This window comes from Chiloscyllium plagiosum, unplaced genomic scaffold, assembly GCF_037043375.1.
Source record: "Chiloscyllium plagiosum isolate Xiang-an unplaced genomic scaffold, Cpla_swu_hap1 HiC_scaffold_5, whole genome shotgun sequence".
In the NCBI taxonomy this organism is placed as follows: Eukaryota; Metazoa; Chordata; class Chondrichthyes; order Orectolobiformes; family Hemiscylliidae; genus Chiloscyllium; species Chiloscyllium plagiosum.
In genome coordinates this window covers 29,707,026-29,726,539 of record NW_028270143.1, presented here as the reverse complement: position 1 = coordinate 29,726,539, position 19,514 = coordinate 29,707,026, and the positions used below count along the sequence as shown (strand labels likewise).

General features: G+C 44.4%; 2 protein-coding genes across 7 annotated transcripts in view; one reads left to right on the top strand and one right to left on the bottom strand.

Annotated features, from left to right (window-relative positions):
- Nucleotides 1-1,497, bottom strand: part of stk31 (serine/threonine kinase 31) — a 113,304-nt gene extending 111,807 nt beyond the window's left edge. For all 5 annotated transcript variants that reach the window (XM_043689740.2, XM_087987065.1, XM_087987067.1 and 2 more), the window contains exon 1: nucleotides 1,364-1,497. The gene's annotated coding sequence lies outside the window, so the exon portion shown is untranslated. The remainder of the gene's footprint in view (nucleotides 1-1,363) is intronic.
- fam221a (family with sequence similarity 221 member A) overlaps nucleotides 1,436-19,514 on the top strand; it is a 49,373-nt gene continuing 31,294 nt past the window's right edge. For both annotated transcript variants that reach the window (XM_043689750.2, XM_043689749.2), the window contains exons 1-2: nucleotides 1,436-1,556; nucleotides 7,298-7,471. In XM_043689750.2, the coding sequence (XP_043545685.2) occupies nucleotides 1,492-1,556; nucleotides 7,298-7,471 (239 nt within the window). In that variant the 5' untranslated portion in view covers nucleotides 1,436-1,491. The remainder of the gene's footprint in view (nucleotides 1,557-7,297; nucleotides 7,472-19,514) is intronic.

Sequence of the window (19,514 nt, the reverse complement as noted above, 5' to 3'; positions counted from 1 at the left end):
AACGTTAGAGGTAGGTTCTTCATGCATGGAAGACAGTTGTGAATGCATGGAATGCATTGCCAGCAGTGGAAGCAGAGACATTAGGGACATTTAAGCGACTGCTGGACATGCACATGGACAGCAGTGAATTGAGGGGTGCGTAGGTTAAGTTATTTTATTTGAGATTAGGAATAATCTTCAGCACAACATCGTGGGCCGAAGGGCCTGTTCTGTATGTATGTTCTATCTTCTATATTCTACGTTCTATAAATCAGTGCTACTCTGGTTGGCAATCACTACTAATGGCGTGCCTCTGGGAGCAGTGTTGGGACTGCAATTATTCACAGTTTACATTGGCATTCTAATGATTTGGAGTTGGGGACCACATGTAGTGTATCAAAGTATGCAGATGACCCTAAGATGAGTGGCAGAGCAATGTGTGCAGAGGACGTGAAATTTTACAGAGGAACATAGTTTAAGTGAATGGGCAAAGGTCTGGCAGATGCAATACAATGTTAATAAATGTGAAGTTATACATTTTGGTAGTAGTAACAGTAAAAGTACTATTGCTTGCATGCTGCTATGCAAAGGAACCTGGGTGTCCTTTTGCATGAATTGCAGAAGGTTGGTTTGCAGGTGCAATGGGTAATTAGGAAGGCAAATGGAATTTTGTCCTTCATTGTTAAAGGGATTGAGTTTAAATCGGGGAGGTTATTTTGCAGCTGTATAGGGTGCTGGTGAAGCCACACCTGAAGTACTGTAATTAGTTTTGTTCTGCTTACTAGAGAAAGGATGTCTTAGCTCTGGAAGGGGTGCAGGTGAGGTTCACTAGTTTGATTCCAGAGTTGAGGGGGTTGACTTATGAGGAGAGACTAAGTAGACTCGGATTTTATTCATTGGAACTTAGAAGAATGAGGGGGTGATCTTCTCGAAACATATAAAATAGAAGGGAATAGATAAGATAGACATGGAGAGCATGGTTCCACTGGAAGGTGAAACTAGGACAAGTGGTCATAGCCTCAAAACTAAGGAGAGCAGATTTAGGACAGAATTGAGAAGGAACCCCTTCAACCAGAGGGTTGTGAATCAATGGAATTCCCTGCCCAGTCAAGTAGTTAATATTACTCCAGTAAATGTTTTTAAGCTAAGATAGATTTTTTTGAACACTAAAGGATTTAAAGGTTAAGGTCAGTGCAGCTGAGGCCAAGAAAAGATCAGCCATGATCTTATTGACTGGCAGAGCAGGCTGGAAGGGCCAGAGGGCCTACTCCTGCTCCCATTTCTCATGTTCCTATGACGTGGTGTATTCACTTTGTTATAAGTTGTGCATAGGTATTGTATATCACAGACACTGAATTTTTATACGTTGTGTCTAATGTCGTACCTGCACTCTATCGTACACTCAGTGCACTATATCCAGTACTCTGTATTATCTATGTTGACACACTGTGTACTCTCTTCACCCTCGTGCACCTCTGGTTGCTGGGCGATCCGTTGCTGAGCAACGGGCAGATGGAGCGGATCAGTTTGGACAAGGACGCAGCGGCCGCTGTCGACGCTTATGTCGATTATCGGAGGTGAGATTATCCGTCCGCAGATGTGTGCGAGTGTGGACCCAACTCTGCGCTGTGTCCGCTCCTGGCCTGAGCAAAGGCGGAGAGAGCGGCCCGCAGTCACCGGGCTTAGGGCCCAGCTCCGCGCCGGCACACAGGGCGAAACCGCTGGCAGGAGGTCTGCTCCTGACACAGCGTCATCCCGTGGAGCTGGCTGTGAGCAAACATACTCCCACGGCCGAGGTTTACCTGCCCGGAGTCTGTCTGTCTGTCTGGTACCTGGGGTCTGTCGCGCATCAGAGAGTGTCCGGGATTGGGATGGCTGTCTGGGATTTGGCGTGTATCTCTGGGATTAGGGTTTCTGTCTGGGATTGGGGTCTCTCTGGAATTACAGTCAGTCTGGGATTAGGGTGTCAGTCTGGGATTAGGGTGTCAGTCTGGGATTGGGATGTCTGGAATTGGGATCAGCCTGGGATTAGGGTATCTCTGGCATTCGGGTCTGCCTGAAGTTAAACTCTGTTTGGGATTGGGGTGTCTCTGGGACTGGAGTTTGTCTGGGATTGGTTTCTGCCAGGGATTTTGAGTCTCTGGGATTGGCATTAGGATCTATCTAGAATTTAGGTGTCTAAAAATGGGGTCTCTTGGATGGAGATGTTTGTGGAATTGGGATGGGTTTGGGGCTTTGATTTGGCTAAACTCAGAATATCTCTGCAAAGATTCCTGATGAAAGGCTTTTGGCCGAATTGTCGATTTTCCTGTTTTTCGGATGTTGCCTAACCTGCTGTGCTTTTCCAGCACCATGCTTTTGACTCTAATCTCCAGCTTCTGAAGTACTCACTTTCACCCTGTCTCAGCAATGAAGTCTATCTTGGATTGAAGTTTGTCTGGAAAGTTGTTCTACCTGGTACTTTGGTTTGTTTGGTACTTGGGTTTTACTGGAATTGAGATCTGCCCAGTGATTAGGGTCTGACTAGGACTGGCCTTTGTCTGGGGTCAGGGTCTGTCTGATACTTGGGTTTATCTGAAACTGGAGTTAAAAAGCTGGAAAAGCACAAGAGGTCAGGCAGCATCCGAGGAGCAGGAGAAACGACATTTCAGGCATAAGACCTTCATCAGGAATGTTGGGGATGTGGGAGAGGGCTGAGAGATAAATAGCGGGGTGGGGCTGGGTGGATGGTAGCTGGGAAGGCGGTTGCAGATGGGGGTGATGTTGATAGGGTGGATCAGATAGGTGGGAAGGAAGATGGACAGGTGGGACAGTTCAAGAGGGCGGTGCCGAGTTGGATGGTTGGATCTGGGATGAAGTGGGGGAAGGGGAGATGATGAAACTGTTGAAATTGACATTGATGCCCTGTAGTTGGAAGGTCCCAATGCAGAAGATGAGGTGTTCTTCCTCCAGAATTTGCCAGTGGAGGAGGCCCAGGACCTGCATGTCCTTGGTGGACTGGGAGGGGGATTTGAAGTGGTTGACCACAGGGCGGTGGGTTGTTTGGTATTCCATAGATGTTCTCTGAAACGTTCTGCGAGTTGGTGTCCTGTCTCCCCAATGTAGAGGAGACCACCTCAAGAGCAACAGACACAGGACATAAGGTTTTTGGATATGCAGGAAAATCTCTGCCAGATGTGGAAGGACCCTTTGGAGTCTTGGATGGATGTGACAGGGGAGGTGTGGACACAGTTATTACACCTCTTGCAGTGACAAGGGATGGTGCTGGGAGTGGAGGGTAGATTGGTGGGGGGCGTGGAGGGAATGGTCTCTGTAGAATGCAGATAAGGGTGAAGAGGGAAATATATCTCACGGAAATGGTGGAGGATGATGCGCTGTATCCAGAGATTGATGGGGTGGAAGGTGAGGAACGGAGGATTCTATCCTTGTTGTGGTTGGAGGGAGTGGGATTCAAGGGCAGAGGTAGTTTGGCACGCTGTCTTCCACGCTACTGTAGCCAGCCGCCAACTCATGGACACCTCCTCCCACTGTCCCTCAACCATGATCTCATCTCCCACCACCAAACCATCATCTTCCAGACTATCCACTACCTCAACACCTCAGGGGATCTTCCATTCACAGCCTTCAACCTCATAGTCCGGGAACCCTGCAAACCCCGCACCGCCTGGTTCTACCTCTTACCCAAAACTCACTGACTCCCATAGCTATGTGGTCTAGATCTCCTCCCAACCTCTTCCTGTAAAAATGCTATACCTTACTCCCAATTCCTCCGCCTCTGCCGTACCTATTTCCAGGAAGTGCGATTCCAGATATCTCCTACTTTAACAACCGCAATTTCCCTATTATATGGTCAACAATGCCCACCAGCAACACCCGCCCCCCCAACCAATCCACCCATCTTCCACTCCTGGCACCTTCCCTTGCCGCTGCAAGAGATATAAAACTTCTGTCTACACCTCCCCCGTCACGTCCATCCAGGGTCCCAAAGGGTCCTTTCACGTGCAGCAGAGATTTTTGCACAAACAAACACCTCATCTACTGAGTCTGTTGTTCTTGATGTGATCTCCTCTATAATGGGAACTTGCAGAATGTTAGAGAACATCTCTGAAACACACTGAGAAAACCCCACCACCTTGTGACCGACCGCTTCAACTCCCCCTCCCACTCTGCCAAGGACATGCAAGTCCTGGGCCGCCTTCTCCACAATTCTAGCCATCCAATGCCTGGAGGAAGAACGCCTCATCATCTGTGTTGGGACCCTCCAACCACATGGCATCAACATGGATTTCACCAGTTTCCTTGACTCCCCTCCCCACACCTCCCAGATCCAACCCTCCAACTCGTTGCCACCTTCTTGAACTGTTCCCCCCCCACCGTCCATCTTCCTTCCCCCCTATCTGCTCCACACTCTGCTCTGAGCCATCAACATTCCTGATGAGGGACTTTTGCCCAAAATGTCGATTCTCCTGCTTCTTGGAATCTGCCTTACTTGCTGTGCTTTTCCAGCACCACAGTTTTCAACTCTGATCTCCAACATCTGCATTCCTTACTCTCTCCTTATCTGAAGCTGGAGTCTGACAAGGATTGGGATCAGCCTGGGAACGAGGTTATTTGGTGACTAAGCTCTCTGTTTGGTGCAATAGTCCCATTGGTCTGGCCTGAATCTTAATTAGCTTCATTCTGTTGGCTGTTGGGACATGGTCACATTTCAGTCCATAACATTGTATCATCAGGACAAAATGGAAAATTAGTTCTGTTGAGACAGCAGACAGTGGGATTATTTTCCCCAAACAGAGGTAGCTAAGGATAGATTTCATGAAATCTTTTCAAAGTAGGAAGGTTTTGCACATGAGTAAGGATAATCTGTTTTTAGACAGGAATTAATGAGGTGTTGTTAATTTTAAATAATCTCTGAGATAGTGGGCAAAGTGACAACACATTTTCTTACACTTTAATAAAGAATGCTATTCCACAGGGAATAAGTAAGCAATTACTGTTGCATCTTTTATGGCACTGGCAAAACAAAAGAGTGGGGAGAGCAGTTGGATCTGCATGAAAATAAATTTTGCATCTAATATGTGGCAAGTAACCATTAGCATTAACACTTGTACTTTCTTAATCCTTTGCTCTGGGCACCCTCACCATCTGTTTCACTCTCTACAGATATTGCCAGACTTCCTGAGTTTCTTGAGTACTTTATGTTTCTGGTTCATAGCTGCAGCATCATGCTTTTACTTAAACATGAAGATTGGGTTAAATGAATATTCTGGAGTTTTGCTTCACTCTCTACTACATGCTACAACAGTGGATTAAGTAAGATTATAGAAGGACCAGTTTGGAGCTGCCACATGAACTCTCTATTCCAAGTTTTCAAAAAAGCTGTTTTCTCCTTTGGTGCTGGTTTAATATTTTTATTTATTTCTCTTGGGTGATATGTTTTACCCCTGCCTTTCCTGTGGAAATATATTATCGTGTATGAGTGCAATCATTAACAGTTGCATTTAAAAATCATTCCGAACACATTCAAATGTAGTCAACAATGCTTCAGTATATTCCAATGTATTTCAAATAATTTCCTGTGTAAATGAGTTAACTTTATAATTTTTGTTTTCATTGAAGCAGTGAATACTAGGGAAAAACAGATTAAACTCTGTTTCAGCTATCATTACAATTGTTTTGTGGATCAAATAAAAGCTAGGTTGCAATTCACCTCTACAGCACAACTGCACTTTACCAATCACAGATCAACAACGTTTTATTCTCTAACATCCCTTTGGGTTAGCACCTATTAGTCGGTGATCAGGAAGTTGTCTTGAGTTGTGGGCATCATTAGCTAGGCCAGGATTTATCACCCATTTCTTATTGTTCTTGGGAGGTAATGGTGAGCTACCTTTTTGAATTGCCAGTTTTGGGGGTTTAGGCATACACGTGGTAATGTCCCATTCATCAGTTTCCCTTATTCTTCTAGGTGTTTGCGGGTTTGGAAGATACCGTCAAAGGAGTTGTGGTGAGTTGTTGCAGTGAATCTAATAGATATTATGCATGGCTCTCACTCTGTGTCAGTGGTGAAGGTTGTGGATGGAAGGTCAAGCAAGCTGCTTTGACCTGGATGGTGTCAAGCTTCCTGAGTGTAGTTGAAGATACGTCCATCCAAGCGAGTACTCCATCAAACCTCTGACTTTTGCCTTGTAGAGGGTGAACAGGTGCGAGGGAGTCAGACGGTTACTCACCACAGAATTCCTAGCCTTTGACCTGATCTTTTGGAATTATTATTGTTATGGCTGGTCCAGTTCAGATTCTGGTCAATGATAACCCCTGTGATGTTGATAGTGGGAAATTCAGTGATGGTAATGCCATTGAATGTCAAGAGGAGATTCTGTTTTGTTTGAGATGGTCATTGTCTCTCACTTCTGTGTCACTTATTCGCCCAAGCCTGGATGTTATCCTGATCTTGCTGTATATGAACACAGATTTCATCAATATCTGAGGAATGCTGAATCATCAACAAACATCCCCACTTATGACCATATGATGGAGAGAAGTTAATTGATGAAGTAGCTGTAACATGTTGGGCCTAAGGTTCAACCATGAGGAACTCCTACGGTGATGTCCTAGGACTGAGATGATTGACCTTAACCAATCACTACCATCTTCCATTTGTAAGGCATGACTGCAACCAGTTGAACGTTTTCTCCTTCTTTCCATTATCTTCATGTTTTGCTAGGATTCCTGGATGCCACACTCAGTCAAATGCTGTCTTGACGTCATGGGCATTCACTCTCATTCTAACCCTGGAATTTAGCTCTTTGGTCCATGTTTGGACTAAGGCTGTAGTAAGGTCAGGGACTGAGTTGTCCTGGTGGAACCAAAACTGTCTGATATGCCTTAAACCATGATTGATTATCCAATGCTCTTTCTCATTCCTTTTCTGCTGCTCAGTGCTGAACTCCACGCTTCAGCATGTGAGGAAAGTTGCTTAAATTATACTAGTAAAGTAGTAAGGTTTATCGCCAGTCCCAACTGAACCTTCTTGGGTGGCTGAATTTAGAAATCAAAGTTTCAAATAAGCTCTTAGGGCAAAAATCAAAAAAAACCTTTGTGGTCTTTTATGCTGGCTCAACTATATAAAATTTATATAAATATGTGAGATCCTATCAAGTTTTGAAACAAAAGTACTTCCCCAAATACCACAAAATTACGCAGTATCTTCAATTTATTTCGAAACATAAAACGGTTTGAATCTGTTTTCTATGCAACTTTTTGTGGAACAATTTCAGTTGCTGATTGTAGCTTTAATTTTAATTATTTTTGATCATAGAATTGTTGGTGAGGATGATGGCGGCACCCTCTTCACACCAGAGGAGTATGAAAGGTATAAGAAAGAAGTATTGCCAACGCGATTACGAAATCGATTGTTTGTCAGCTGGACATCACCCAGTGGCATTGACTGCAAATTAGTTGGTCCAGAAACACTTTGTTTTTGCAGACACAGGTAGATTTTTAGACCTTTTGATTTTGTTGCTTATATTCTGCTTTTTGTATGTCATGTTTGCCATTGGTAAATGTATGGTTCAGCCATTGATCACATCTTCCAACTTTTCTAGTCAAACAAAAATGGACAAATTAATATCGAACATGAATTTGATATGTCGGATCTTGCATAAGGCTCTTAGTTGTGACCTTCAAGTGTTTTTTATTTTGTTCCATCATGGCATGATGCTTTGCTGGCTCAACCACCATTTATTGCACATCTTTCATTGCCTTTGAGAAGGGAAGCTGAACCACTACAGACCATTTGGCATAGGTAGACTCACCATGCCATTATGGAGGGAGTTCTAAGATTTTGATCCAGCACCACAAGGAAAGGGAGCATATTTCCAAGACAGAATGGTGTGACTTGGAGGGGTACTTGCAGGCGATGATGTTCCCATGTATCTGTTTCCTTCATCCTTCTAGATGGTAGTGCTTGTGGTTTGCTAGGTGCTGCCTAAGAGCCTTGATCAATTTCTGCCGTCTACCTTGCTCATGTTGCATATTGTACTGAACACCGGTGGTGGAAGGAGTGAATGTTTCTGCTTGTGGTGCCAATCAAGTGGGCTGCTTTGTCCTGGCTGATGTCAACCTTCTGATATCATGGAGGTGCAGTATCCAGGCATGTGGGGTGTATTCCATTGCTCTTCTGGCTTGTGCTTTTTGGACAGGCTTTTGGGAGTCATGTGGTGAGCTTCTCACTGCAAACTTCCTAGCCTCTGACCTGCACTTGTTGCTACAGCATTTAACAGACTTGCCCAGTTCAATTTCTCTTCATTGGTAACTCCCATCATATTGTTAGGCATTTAGTGATGGTAATGCCATTGCATATTAAGGGTTGATGGTTAAATTCTCTCTCGTTGAAGAAGGTCATTACCTGGCACTTGTGTGGTGTGAATGTCATTTGCCACTTGTTAGTCTAAACTTGGATATTTTTCAGGCCTTCTTGCATTTGTACATGTACTGCTTATGGAGATGAGGAGTCATCATTGATGCTTGTTATAAACCAGGCCAGACCCCTCAAAACATTCCAAGAAGGTCACCCAGATTTAACTTTGCTGGTTGTTTTAAGCAGGTGTAAAACAGATAATCCAGGAGAGATGCCACTAGCAAAACCACTTCATTTTAAACAAAACAGAATTTATTTATAAGATTACTGAATGAAACACAAACAAAAGAGAACACAATACAGAATAACTTAACCTATCTGAAAACCCAACAGACTATCCCAGTTTAATGATGCTGTTCCCAATACTTGTAACAATCCCCATAAACACCCCTTGGCACAAAAGGTAAAATCAAACCCAGGCTTTCACAGGAGATAAGCCAGAGAGCTAGGAGGATCAGCTTAGACCTGCTTCTTTGAGGTCCAGCAGCTTTTTCGACTCGACTGTACTCAAACCAAGCCAAACCAGAGAAAAGTTGAGCTGGGAGAACTGATCACTCCTCTTTCATTGTACAAGTAGAACATAGAACATTACAGCATAGTACAGGCCCTTAGGTCTTCGATGTTGCACCAACCTGTGGAACCATTCTCAAGCCCATCTAACCTACACTATTCCATTCTTGTCCATATGCTTATCCAATGACCATTTAAATGCCCTTAAAGTTGGCGAGTCTACTACTGCTGCAGGCAGTGCATTCCCCTACTACCCTGAGAGAAGAAATTACCTCTGACACCTGTCCTATATCTATCACCCCTCAATTTAAAGCTATGTCTCCTCATGCTAGCTATCACCATCTGAGAAAAAAGGCTCTCACTGTCCAACCTGTCTGATCCTCTGATTAGCTTATATATCTCAATTAAGTCACCTCTCAACCTTCATCTCTCTAACAAAAACGGCCTCAAGTCCCTTAGCCTTTCCTTCATAAGAAGCAACATCCTAGTGATTCTCCACTGAACCCTTTTCAAAGCTTCACATCCTTCCTATAATGTGGTGATCAGAACTGTATGCAGTGTTCCAAATATGGCTGCACCAGAGTCTTGTGCAGCTGCGGCATGATCTCATGGTTCCGAAACTCAATTCCTCTACCAATAAAAGCTAACACACCGTATGCCTTCTAACAACCCTATTAACCTGGGTGGCAACTTTGAAGGATCTATGTAGCTGGACACTGAGATCTCTCTGCTCATCTGCACTACCAAGTATCTTACCAATAGCCCAGTACACTGCATTCCTGTTACTCCTTCCAAAGTGAATCACCTCACACTTTTCTGCACTAAACTCAATTTGCCACCTTTCAGCCCATCTCTGCAGTTTATCTATGACTCTGTAATCTACAACGTATGTCGTCACTCTACTGACCTTAGTGTCATCCGCAAATTTACTAACCCATTCTTCTATGCCTTCATCCAGGTCACTTATAAAAATGATAGCAACAGTGGACCCAAAACAGATTTCTGCGGTACCCCACTATTAACTGAACTTCAGTATGAATATTTCCCAGCAACCACCAGCCTCTGTCTTCTTTCAGTTTGGATCAATTTCTGATCCAAACTGCTAAATCACCCTGAATCCCATGCCCCCACATTTTGCGCAATAGTCTATTGTGGGGACCCTTATCAAATGTGTTACTGAAACCCATATACACCACATCAACCGCTTTACCCTCATCCACCTGTTTGGTCACCTTCTCAAAAACTCATTCAGGTTTGTGACACACGACCTACCTTTCACAAAACCGTGTTGACTATCCCTAATCAACTTATTCCTTTCTAGGTGATTATAAATCCTTTCTCTTATAATCCTTTCCCACACTTCACCCACAACCGAAGTAAGGCTCACAAGTCTATACTTTCCAGAGTTGTCTCTACTACCCTTCTTGAATAAGTGCTTTTTTTAAAACTTAGAAGCCTTTTGCCTGAGGCAATATCTATCAACTTTAATCAAATTGGCCCTGAAACCCTTCAACTTAGACTTTTCGGAGTCTGTGTCTCTTACGACATCCCTGAAAAAAAACAAGGACAACATTATGCCAACAGCAGAATGGCACAGTCGGAGTGTGCTGAATCCAGTAGTTGCTGGATCAAAGCTATCTTCTGGGATTTCTGCGCTTTGTGATTTTCATAAATGACTTAGATGAGGAAGTGGAAGAGTGGGTTAATAAGTTTGTCGATAACACAAAGGTTGGTGACCCTGTGGACAATGTGGAGGGATGTTGTAGGTTGCCACAGGACATTGACAGGATGCACAACTGGGCTGATAAGTGGCAGATGGAGTTCAACCTGGAAAAGTGTGAAGTCATTTAATTTGGATGGTCGAATTTGAATGCAGAATATAGGGTTAAAGGCAGGATTCTTGGCAGTGTGGAGGAACAGAGGGGTCTTGGGATCCAAGTCCATAGATCCCTTAAAGTTGCTACCCAGGTTGACAGGGGTGTTAAGAAGGCCTGTGGGGTGTTGAGTTTCATTAGCAGGGATATTGAGTTTAAGAGTCACAAAGTTATGCTTCAGCTCTGTATAGAGTCCTGGTTGGACCACATTTGGAATATTGTGTTCTGGTTTGGTTGCCTTATTAGGGGAAAGGTGTGGAAGCTTTAGAGAGGATACAGACAGATTTATCAGGATACTGGAGGGCATGTCTTATGAAGAAAGGTTGAGGGAGCTAGGGCATTTCTCAATAGAGCGATGAGAGATGACTTGATAGAAGTGTCCAAAATATTGAGAGACATAGAGTGGATAGACAGAGACATAGAGTGGATAGACACAAAATGCCCAGCATGAGGGGGCATAATTTCAAGGTAATTGGAGGAAGGTTTATGGGAGATGTCAGAAGTAAGTTCTTTACACAGTGGTAGGTGCGTGGAATGCTCTGCCAGCAGTGGTTGTACAGTCAGATACTTTAGGGACTTTCAAGTGATTCTTGGATAATATAATGAAGGGTATAGGTTAGTCTGATCTTAGAGTAGGATAAAAGGCCAGCACAACTTCAAGGGCCGAAGGGCCTGTACTGTGCCGTACTGTTCTGTGTTCTATGTTTATAACCTTGTTAAAGGAGCAGCATCGTCACATGCTGAACATTATGTCGTCATCAGTAAGTGCCCTTGTAACCTTGTGATGGAGGGAAGTTTGTTGGTGAAGCAGTTGAAGATGGTAGATAATTCAGAGATGGTAATGCCGCTTACTGTTAAAGTAGTGATTTAACTCTCTCTTGATGGATATGGCCATTGCTTGGCTCTTGAAAGGCATGAATATTACTTATCCACTAAAAGTAAACTTCCATGCACCGCAGGTAATTTAAAACAGGCTAAGCTGCCACATATAATCACTTGTATTGTTTTATTTTTATGTTTTTTTTTCTTGATTTGTTCTAATTTACTCTTTATTATTTTCATTTTGACATGCTTGCTTATTTATCTTTCTTTAAAGAAATTTGCAGTTGTTCTTTATTTCACTCACCCCTTCTACCTTGTCTATGGACTGAGTTACTTTGTGGTGTTTTTGAATTCTTTCATATGACATGAGCAACATTGGTCAGGCTAACATCTGCCTATCCCTAATTGCCATGAAGAAGGTTGTGGTAGGTTGCTCTCCTGAGTTGTAACAGAACAGTATTGTTCAATGGTTATGCTACTGGTTTAGTGATGTGGAAGCTTTGAGTGTGAGTTTGAGAATTTGAATTCATTTTAATATCTGGAGCTAAAAGGTTAGATACTGTAAAAGTGACCATGGTCCAACCAAGTTGTTATAAAAATCCACTGGTTCACTAATGCTCTTTAAGGGAGAAAACTGAGTATTGTTATTCAGTGCAGTGCACGTGTGGCTTTAGTCTAACACCATTGGCTTGTTATGCCATTTCAGAGGGCAATTCTGGTGGGTAAGACTAGAAGAAAGTGAGGACTGCAGATGCTGAAGATCAGAGTCGAAAAGTGTGGCACTGGAAAAGCACGGCAAGTCAGGCAGCATCTGAAGAGCAGGGGAGTCGAGGTTATGGGCATAAGCCCTTCATCTGGAATGTGGGGGCGGAGCGGGTGGGGAGGGGGATGGTGGATGCTGGGATGAAGGTAGCTGGGAAGGTGAAGGTAGAGAAAGATAGGGGTGATGGTGATATGTCAGAGGGAAGGGTGGAGCGGATAGGTAGTAAGGAAGGTGGATAGGTAGAATAGTGCAGAAGGGGAGTGCAGAGTTGGAGGGTTGGATCTGGGATGAGGAAACTGGTGAAATCAATGATGATACTGAGTGGTTGGAGGGTCCCAGGGTGGAAGATGAAGCAATATTCCTCCAGGCGTCGGATGGCTTAGATTTTGGGGTGAAGGAGGCCCAGGTCCTACGTGTCCTTGGTGGAGTGGGAGAGGGAATTGAAGTGGTCAGCCACAGCATGGTGCGATTGTCTGGTGCATGTGTCCCAGAGATGTTTTCTGAAATGTTCCAGGAGTTGGCGTCCTGTATCCCCAATGTAGAAGAATCAACATCGAAAGCAGTGGACACAGTAGATGAGGTGTTTGGATGTGCAGGAAAATCTCTGCCGGATGTGGAAGGATCATTTGGGGCCTTGGATGGAGATGAGGGGAGAGGTGTGAACGCAGGTTTTAAAGGGCAGAAAGAGAAGGTGCCGGGAGAGGAGGATGGGTTGGATGTATTGAAGGAGTCACAGAGGGAATGGTCTCTGCGGAATGCCAATAGGGGTGGTGAGGGAAACATATCTCTGGTGGTGGGCTCTGATTGTAGGTGGCGGAAATTGTGGAGGATCTTGCACTGTATCTGGAGATTAATAGGGTGGAAGATGATGCCTGGGCGGTTCTATCATTGTTGCAGTTTGAGGGGTGGGATTCAAGGACTGAGTTGCAGGAAGTGGAAGAGATGTGCTGGAGGGCATTGTTGACCTCTGAGGAGGGGAAATTGTGGTCCTTGAAATAAGAGGCCATCTGGGATGTCCTGGAGTGGAATTGCTCCTCCTGGGAGCAGACACGATGGAGGCAGAGGAATTGGGAGTAAGGGATAGGGTTTTTACAGGAAGAGGGTTGGGAGGAAGTGTAGTTCCGGTAGCTATGGGAGTCAGTGGGTTTGAAGCAGATGTTGAGTCGGTCGCTGGAGATGGAGACGGAGAGGTCCACTAAGGACAGGGAAGTGTCAGAGATGGTCCACATGAACTTGAGGTAAGGATGGAAGGTGTTTTTGAAATTGCTGAACTGTTCAATCTCCTCATGAGAACACAGTGGTGCCAATACAGTCATCAATGTAGTGGAGGAAAAGGTGGGAAATGGTGCAGGTGTAACTGTGGAAGATTAACTGTTCCATGTATCCAACAAGAGGCAGGCATAACTGGGGCTCATGCAAGTACCCATGGCTACCCCTTTGGTCTGAAGAAGCAGGGAGAATTTGAAGGAGAAATTGTTGAGGGTGAGGACCAGTTCCACCAATTGAATGAGTGGTTTTGATGGAGGGGCACTGGTTGGGTCAGCAGGAGAGGAAGAAATGGAGGGCTCGGAGATCTTGATAATGGCAGATGGACATTTACACCCATGTCCATGGTGAAGATGAGGCATTGGGGGCCGGGGAAATGAAAGTCATGGAGGAAGTGGAGGGCATGGGTGGTGTCCCGAATGTGTGGCGTTCCTGGACCAAGAGAGACAGGACAGTGTCAAGATATGAGGAGGTAGGTTCAGTTGGGCAGGAGCAGGTGCAAACGATGGGTTGACCAGGGCAGTCAGGTTTGTGAATTTTGGATAAGAGGTAGAACCCACCCGGGTGGTGCGGGGTTAAGGGACTATGAGGTTGGAGGCTAAGAATGGGAGATCCCTTAAGATGATGAAGTTGTGGATTGTCTGGGAGGTGATGGTTTGGTGATGGAAGGTGAGGTTATGGTCGAGGGGGCAGTAAGAGGAGGTGTCCGTGATTTGGCACCTGGTTTCAGTGATGTAGTGGTCAGTGTGCCAATTTACCACTGTGTTTTCCCCCGCCCCCTCCTTGTCTGCTGATTGGAGTGGAGAGAGTGGGGAGCTGCACTTTGTGAGAGTGAGAGGGTTGGACAGGTTGAGGCTGTTGATGTCATGGTGGCAGTTGGAGATAAAGAAGTTGACAGCAGATAAGAGACTAGGACAGGGTGTCCAAGTGGATGAAGTATGTTGGAGGTGAGAGGAAAGGTCCTCTGAGGGTGTGTGGGAGTCCTGATGGAAGAAGTAAGTGCAGTGGAAGAACAGTTCAGTGTCGTAACACATACGGAATTCGTTGACCTAGGAGCATAGTGGGATGAAGGTGAGACCTTTACTGAGGACTGATCGTTCATCCTCAGTAAGGCAGAGGTCTGGGGGATGGAAAAACTCAGAATGGCTGGGGGCTAGGATCTGGTATAGAGTTGGAGTGGGGGCAGAGACTGTCTCTGCAGTGCGTGTGGTCATGGTATCATTGGTGATGTAAAGCGCAGTGGTCAGGGTTGTGGAAGCGGTGCGTTCGGTGGCTTCCGTGGGGGCGGAAGTGACATTCTGTGTGACATTTGTGGTGTCTTTGGCAGCTGTGAAGGCAACATGGTCGCCGGGGCTGGGTGAGTGATGTCAGTGGGGGCAGAAGTGGCAGGTTCAGTGGCAGAAGCGAGAGCGGAAACAGCAGTGGGGACAGCATGTTCGTCAGTAGTATTCTGGTAAGTGAGATCAGTAATGGCAGAAGTGGCATAGGTGTTGGCAACCACAGGGGTGGAGGTGATGTGACGGGTGAACTTCACAGAGGTGGTTTTGGTGGTGTTCGCAGAAGTGATGGGCCTGGTAGCGACCGTGGTGGTGGTATAATCAAGCACAGTCCGTGGGGCAGCAGAGGCGGAAGTGACATCAACATTTGCAGCAGTGGTGGTGGCTATAGCAGCCACATGGGTAATGGCGTCCGACCGGTTCCACAGGTCTGGAGTGATCGAGGAATCCCAGGCTTGGAGTTAAGTACATGAGAGTTCGGTGTACTTGCATACCTTGATGTTTGATAAGCTGGAGAAAAAGCACTTGTTGAGTGTGTGGATCCTGCTTAGCAAAAAGAACAGCAGAGGTCCTTTGCAGGTTTGGGAGTGTGGCCCTGAACTGGGACAGGGCTGACTGCAGGGACAGGAGGTGACAATGCATGGCTGTGAGCATGATACAGAGGACCTGGAGGGAGAATTGTTTTGGAGACGTTATATTTCTATAAGTAGTGGTTGTCCTGGTCAGGTCCAAGTTGTGATGGTCTTAATGTAGTCTTGAGTCCATGTGGAATAAGTCCTACCTGTTCATCTTCCTTCCATCTATCTGCTCCATCCTCCCATTCATTCTATCATCATCACTACACACCAGCATCTACCTATACCTTCACCCCTCAAGTCCCACCTCCACCCACACTCTCCTATTTATCACTAAGCAGCAGGAACCCCCCAACCCCAACCCTTCCTGATGAAGGGCTTATTCCCGAAATCTTGATTCTCCTGCTCCTCAGATGCTGCATGAACTGGGTAAGACTGAAGTCAAATATTGATTAGATCAAGTAAAGATGGCAGGTTTCCTCCTCATTTTCAAGCCAATTAGCTTTTTAACAACAATCTGGCCGTTTCATAGCCATGTTTACTGATGTCAACTATTTGTTTTTAAATTTTAAAGAGAATGGAATTAAAATCTTTAAACAGTCATGCTCGCATACTTTTCTTGAGATTACTGATTACCTTATTCCTGTAGATATAATTCCCAGATGTTATTCCATAAACTAGTCAGTTTAATGTCAATTTGAAAATCATTATTTCATTCATATGTGCACTTCCTGAATACAATTTCTTATCTCATCATCTTCGAAGACATTTAAATAGGTACAAGAATGGGAAAGGTTAGACGGGATATGGGGCAGGAGCAGGTAAGTGGGACTAGTTTAGTTTGGGACTATGTTCAGCATGGACCTGTTTCCAAGCTGTATGACTCTGTGACTCTACTACTACTTCATCCTGTCCTGTCTGTTTTTATCAGTGGTGATTTGACATCACTTTCTATTTATAGCAGTAGGACAAGTAGGCAGTCCCAAGTCTACTTCAGTTGCAATAGGAATTGATCCTACGCTAATACTGTTATTCTGAACCAAGCACTATTCTGTCTAGAGTAGTTGGCACTGCTGCCTCACAGTGCCAGGGACCCGGATTCAATACCAGCCTTGAATGACTGTGCAAAGTCTACACAAACATTCTCCCTGTGTCTGAATGGGTTTCCTCCCACAATCCAAAGATCTGTGAGTTAAGTGGATTGGCCATGCTAAATTGCCCATTGTGTCCAGGGATATTGTAGGGGGTAGGTCTGGGTGGGGTGCTCTTTGGAGGGTCAGTGTGGACTTGTTGGGCCAAATGGCCTGTTTCCACACTGTAGGGATTCTATTCTACTTGTGACGCCACTTTCAAGGAACTATGAACCTGCACTCCCAAGGTCTCTTTTGTTCAGCAACACTCTCTAGGAGCCTACCGTTAAATGTATAAGTCCTATCTTGGTTTGCCGTGCCAAAATGCAGCACCTCCCATTTATCTAAATTAGACTCCATCTGCTACTTCTCAGCCCATTGGCCCATCTGATCATGATCCCATTACACTCCTGAGGTAACCTTCTTCACTGTCCACTACACCTCCAAATTTGGTGTCATCTGCAACCTTACTAACCGTACCTCCTATGTTCACATTCAAATCATTTATATAAATGACAAAAAGCAGTGGATGTGATAGGAAAATGAGGGATATTGTGACTGAGGGAATATTTAGATTGTGGAACTCACAAATAACAGGATGTGGTTAAGGTAGATAACATAGCTATTTTCAGGAGAGAAAAGGAACAAAGACACTGAGACTGAGATAAGGTAGATGGATTGGAAATGGATGAGTTTTTATTTGAATATTCTATGTAGCCTTGTACATTATTATTTATTAGCTACTGCATTACTGCAACATTTGCTGCTTGGTAAATGTTTGAACTATTGATGACTGTGATTTTGTTGGTTGAACTGCAGTGGTGGTTCATAATAGGTGATATATTTTGACAAATAAGACCGCTCGTTGATCTGTAAGCCATGTTATTAAAGCACTCAGTAATTTTTTTTCTATGCATGTATGTATTACTGGAAAGGCCAGCAATTATGTATTGCAAGATCCTAATTGCTCTTGAGAAAGTGATTGTGAGCAGACTACTTGAGCTGTTGCAATTTGTATTTTGAAGGTACTCCCAAACTACTGTTTTACAAGGAGTTGAGGGTTTCTGTGCTTTAAAGTAATGCTGATGAAGGAATTACAATAGTTTTCCAAGTCAGGGTAATGTGTGATTTAGAGGGAAACATGCAAGTGATTGTGCTCCCCCTTTTCTGTTCAGAAAATAGACATTGCAGGTTTGGGATTGTGTGGTTCCACAAGCCTTGGTGAGTTGCTGCAGTGCATTTTATAAATAGCCTACACCACAACCATGTTAAAACCGGTATTGCAGGAAGTGACAATTTAAAGTGAAGATAAGCTTCTGATAAAGCAGGTTGGTTTTGAAAGTTATTTGTTGCTAAGCATCTTGAGTGTTGTTGGAGTTACTTTAATCCAGGCAAGCAGAAAATGAATTTTATCACATTCCTGGACTGTTGTTGGAGGTGCTAGAAAGACTTTGGCGTTCAAACAGTGAGCTACTTGCTATATAATACACAGCTTCAGATTAGCTGTAGTGTTATTATAGCTGATCCAGTTAAGATTCTGGTCTATAATGACCTCCAGGTTGTTGATGGGGTATGTAAGGGTGATGCTGTTGCATGTAAGGGTGGTATTAGCCTCACTCTTGGTGGATATGGCTAATTCCTGACTTTTGTGTGTAACAAATATTACTTGCTACTTATCAGTTCAAGTCTGGTCTTGTCCCATGAGGGCGCAGCCTGCTTCATTATTTGAGGAGTTGTGAACAGAACTGAACAGTGTAATCATGAGTAACTTCCTCACTTCAGACCTCAAAATGAAAGAACTTTAATTGATGAAGCAGCTGAAGAAGATGAGGCAAATGACAGTGCCGTTAGGAACTTAGGACACCTGTGATGTGGTAGCAGTGTCCCTACCTCTGAATCAGGTACCACTTGCTCCAGAGGTGTGTAAAAACATGTCTGCCCTGAGAAACTCCTGCAGCAGTGTCCTAAGTCGGACATGATTGGTCTTCAACAAATGCAACTATCTTCCATCCAGCTAGGCCAGTCAATGAAGAATTATCCCCCGATTACCCATTAATTCAATTTTGCCAGACTCCTTGATGCCACACTCAGGCAATCACTTTCACCATGCCTCTGGAATTCTGCCCCTGTTGTCTGTGTTTGGTTCAAGGTTGTCCTGAGGTCATGTTAAGTGGACCTGGTGGAACCCAAACTACTAATCAGTAAATAGATTATTGCTACGTAAATGCCGCTTAACTCACGCAATGTCATTCTTCCCTCACTTTGCAGATAATGACAGGGCAGTGATTGGATAGTTTGGATTTGTCCTGCTTTTTGTAGAGAGGACAAACCTGGGAAATTGCTCACATTCTGAGGTAGATGTCAGCATTGCAATTATGCTGGAACAGCTTGGTTGGGTGATCATGCTTTCATCACTATAGCCAGATTGTTGGCAAGGCTTGTGCCAAATATTGAGTATACTTAGCCTTTTCTTGATATCATATGCAGTAAACAAAATTTTTTTGAAGTCTAGCTTCTGTTATGTTTGGGCTCTCAGCAGGAGGCCAAATGTGATTGTTGACCTGGTAATTCTGGTTGAAAATGATTGCAAATGCTTCAGTTGTGTCTTTTGCTTTTACTTGCTGAACTCTGCCATAATGGAAGATGGAAATGTTTATGTACTAGTGTTATAGCTCAGGATCTCTTAAGGTTAATATGCACGTTCATTTGGCAGTTCGGAAGGCAAACGCAATGTTAACATTCATTTCAAGAGGGCTAGAATATAACAGCAGAGATGTACTGTTGGGGATCTGTTAGGCTCTGGTCAGCCGTTTGGAAGATCGTGAGAAGTTGTGGGCCCCCGTTGACAGAAGGTGTATTGGCATTGGAGGGGGTCTAGAGGCGTTCTACAAGAACAATT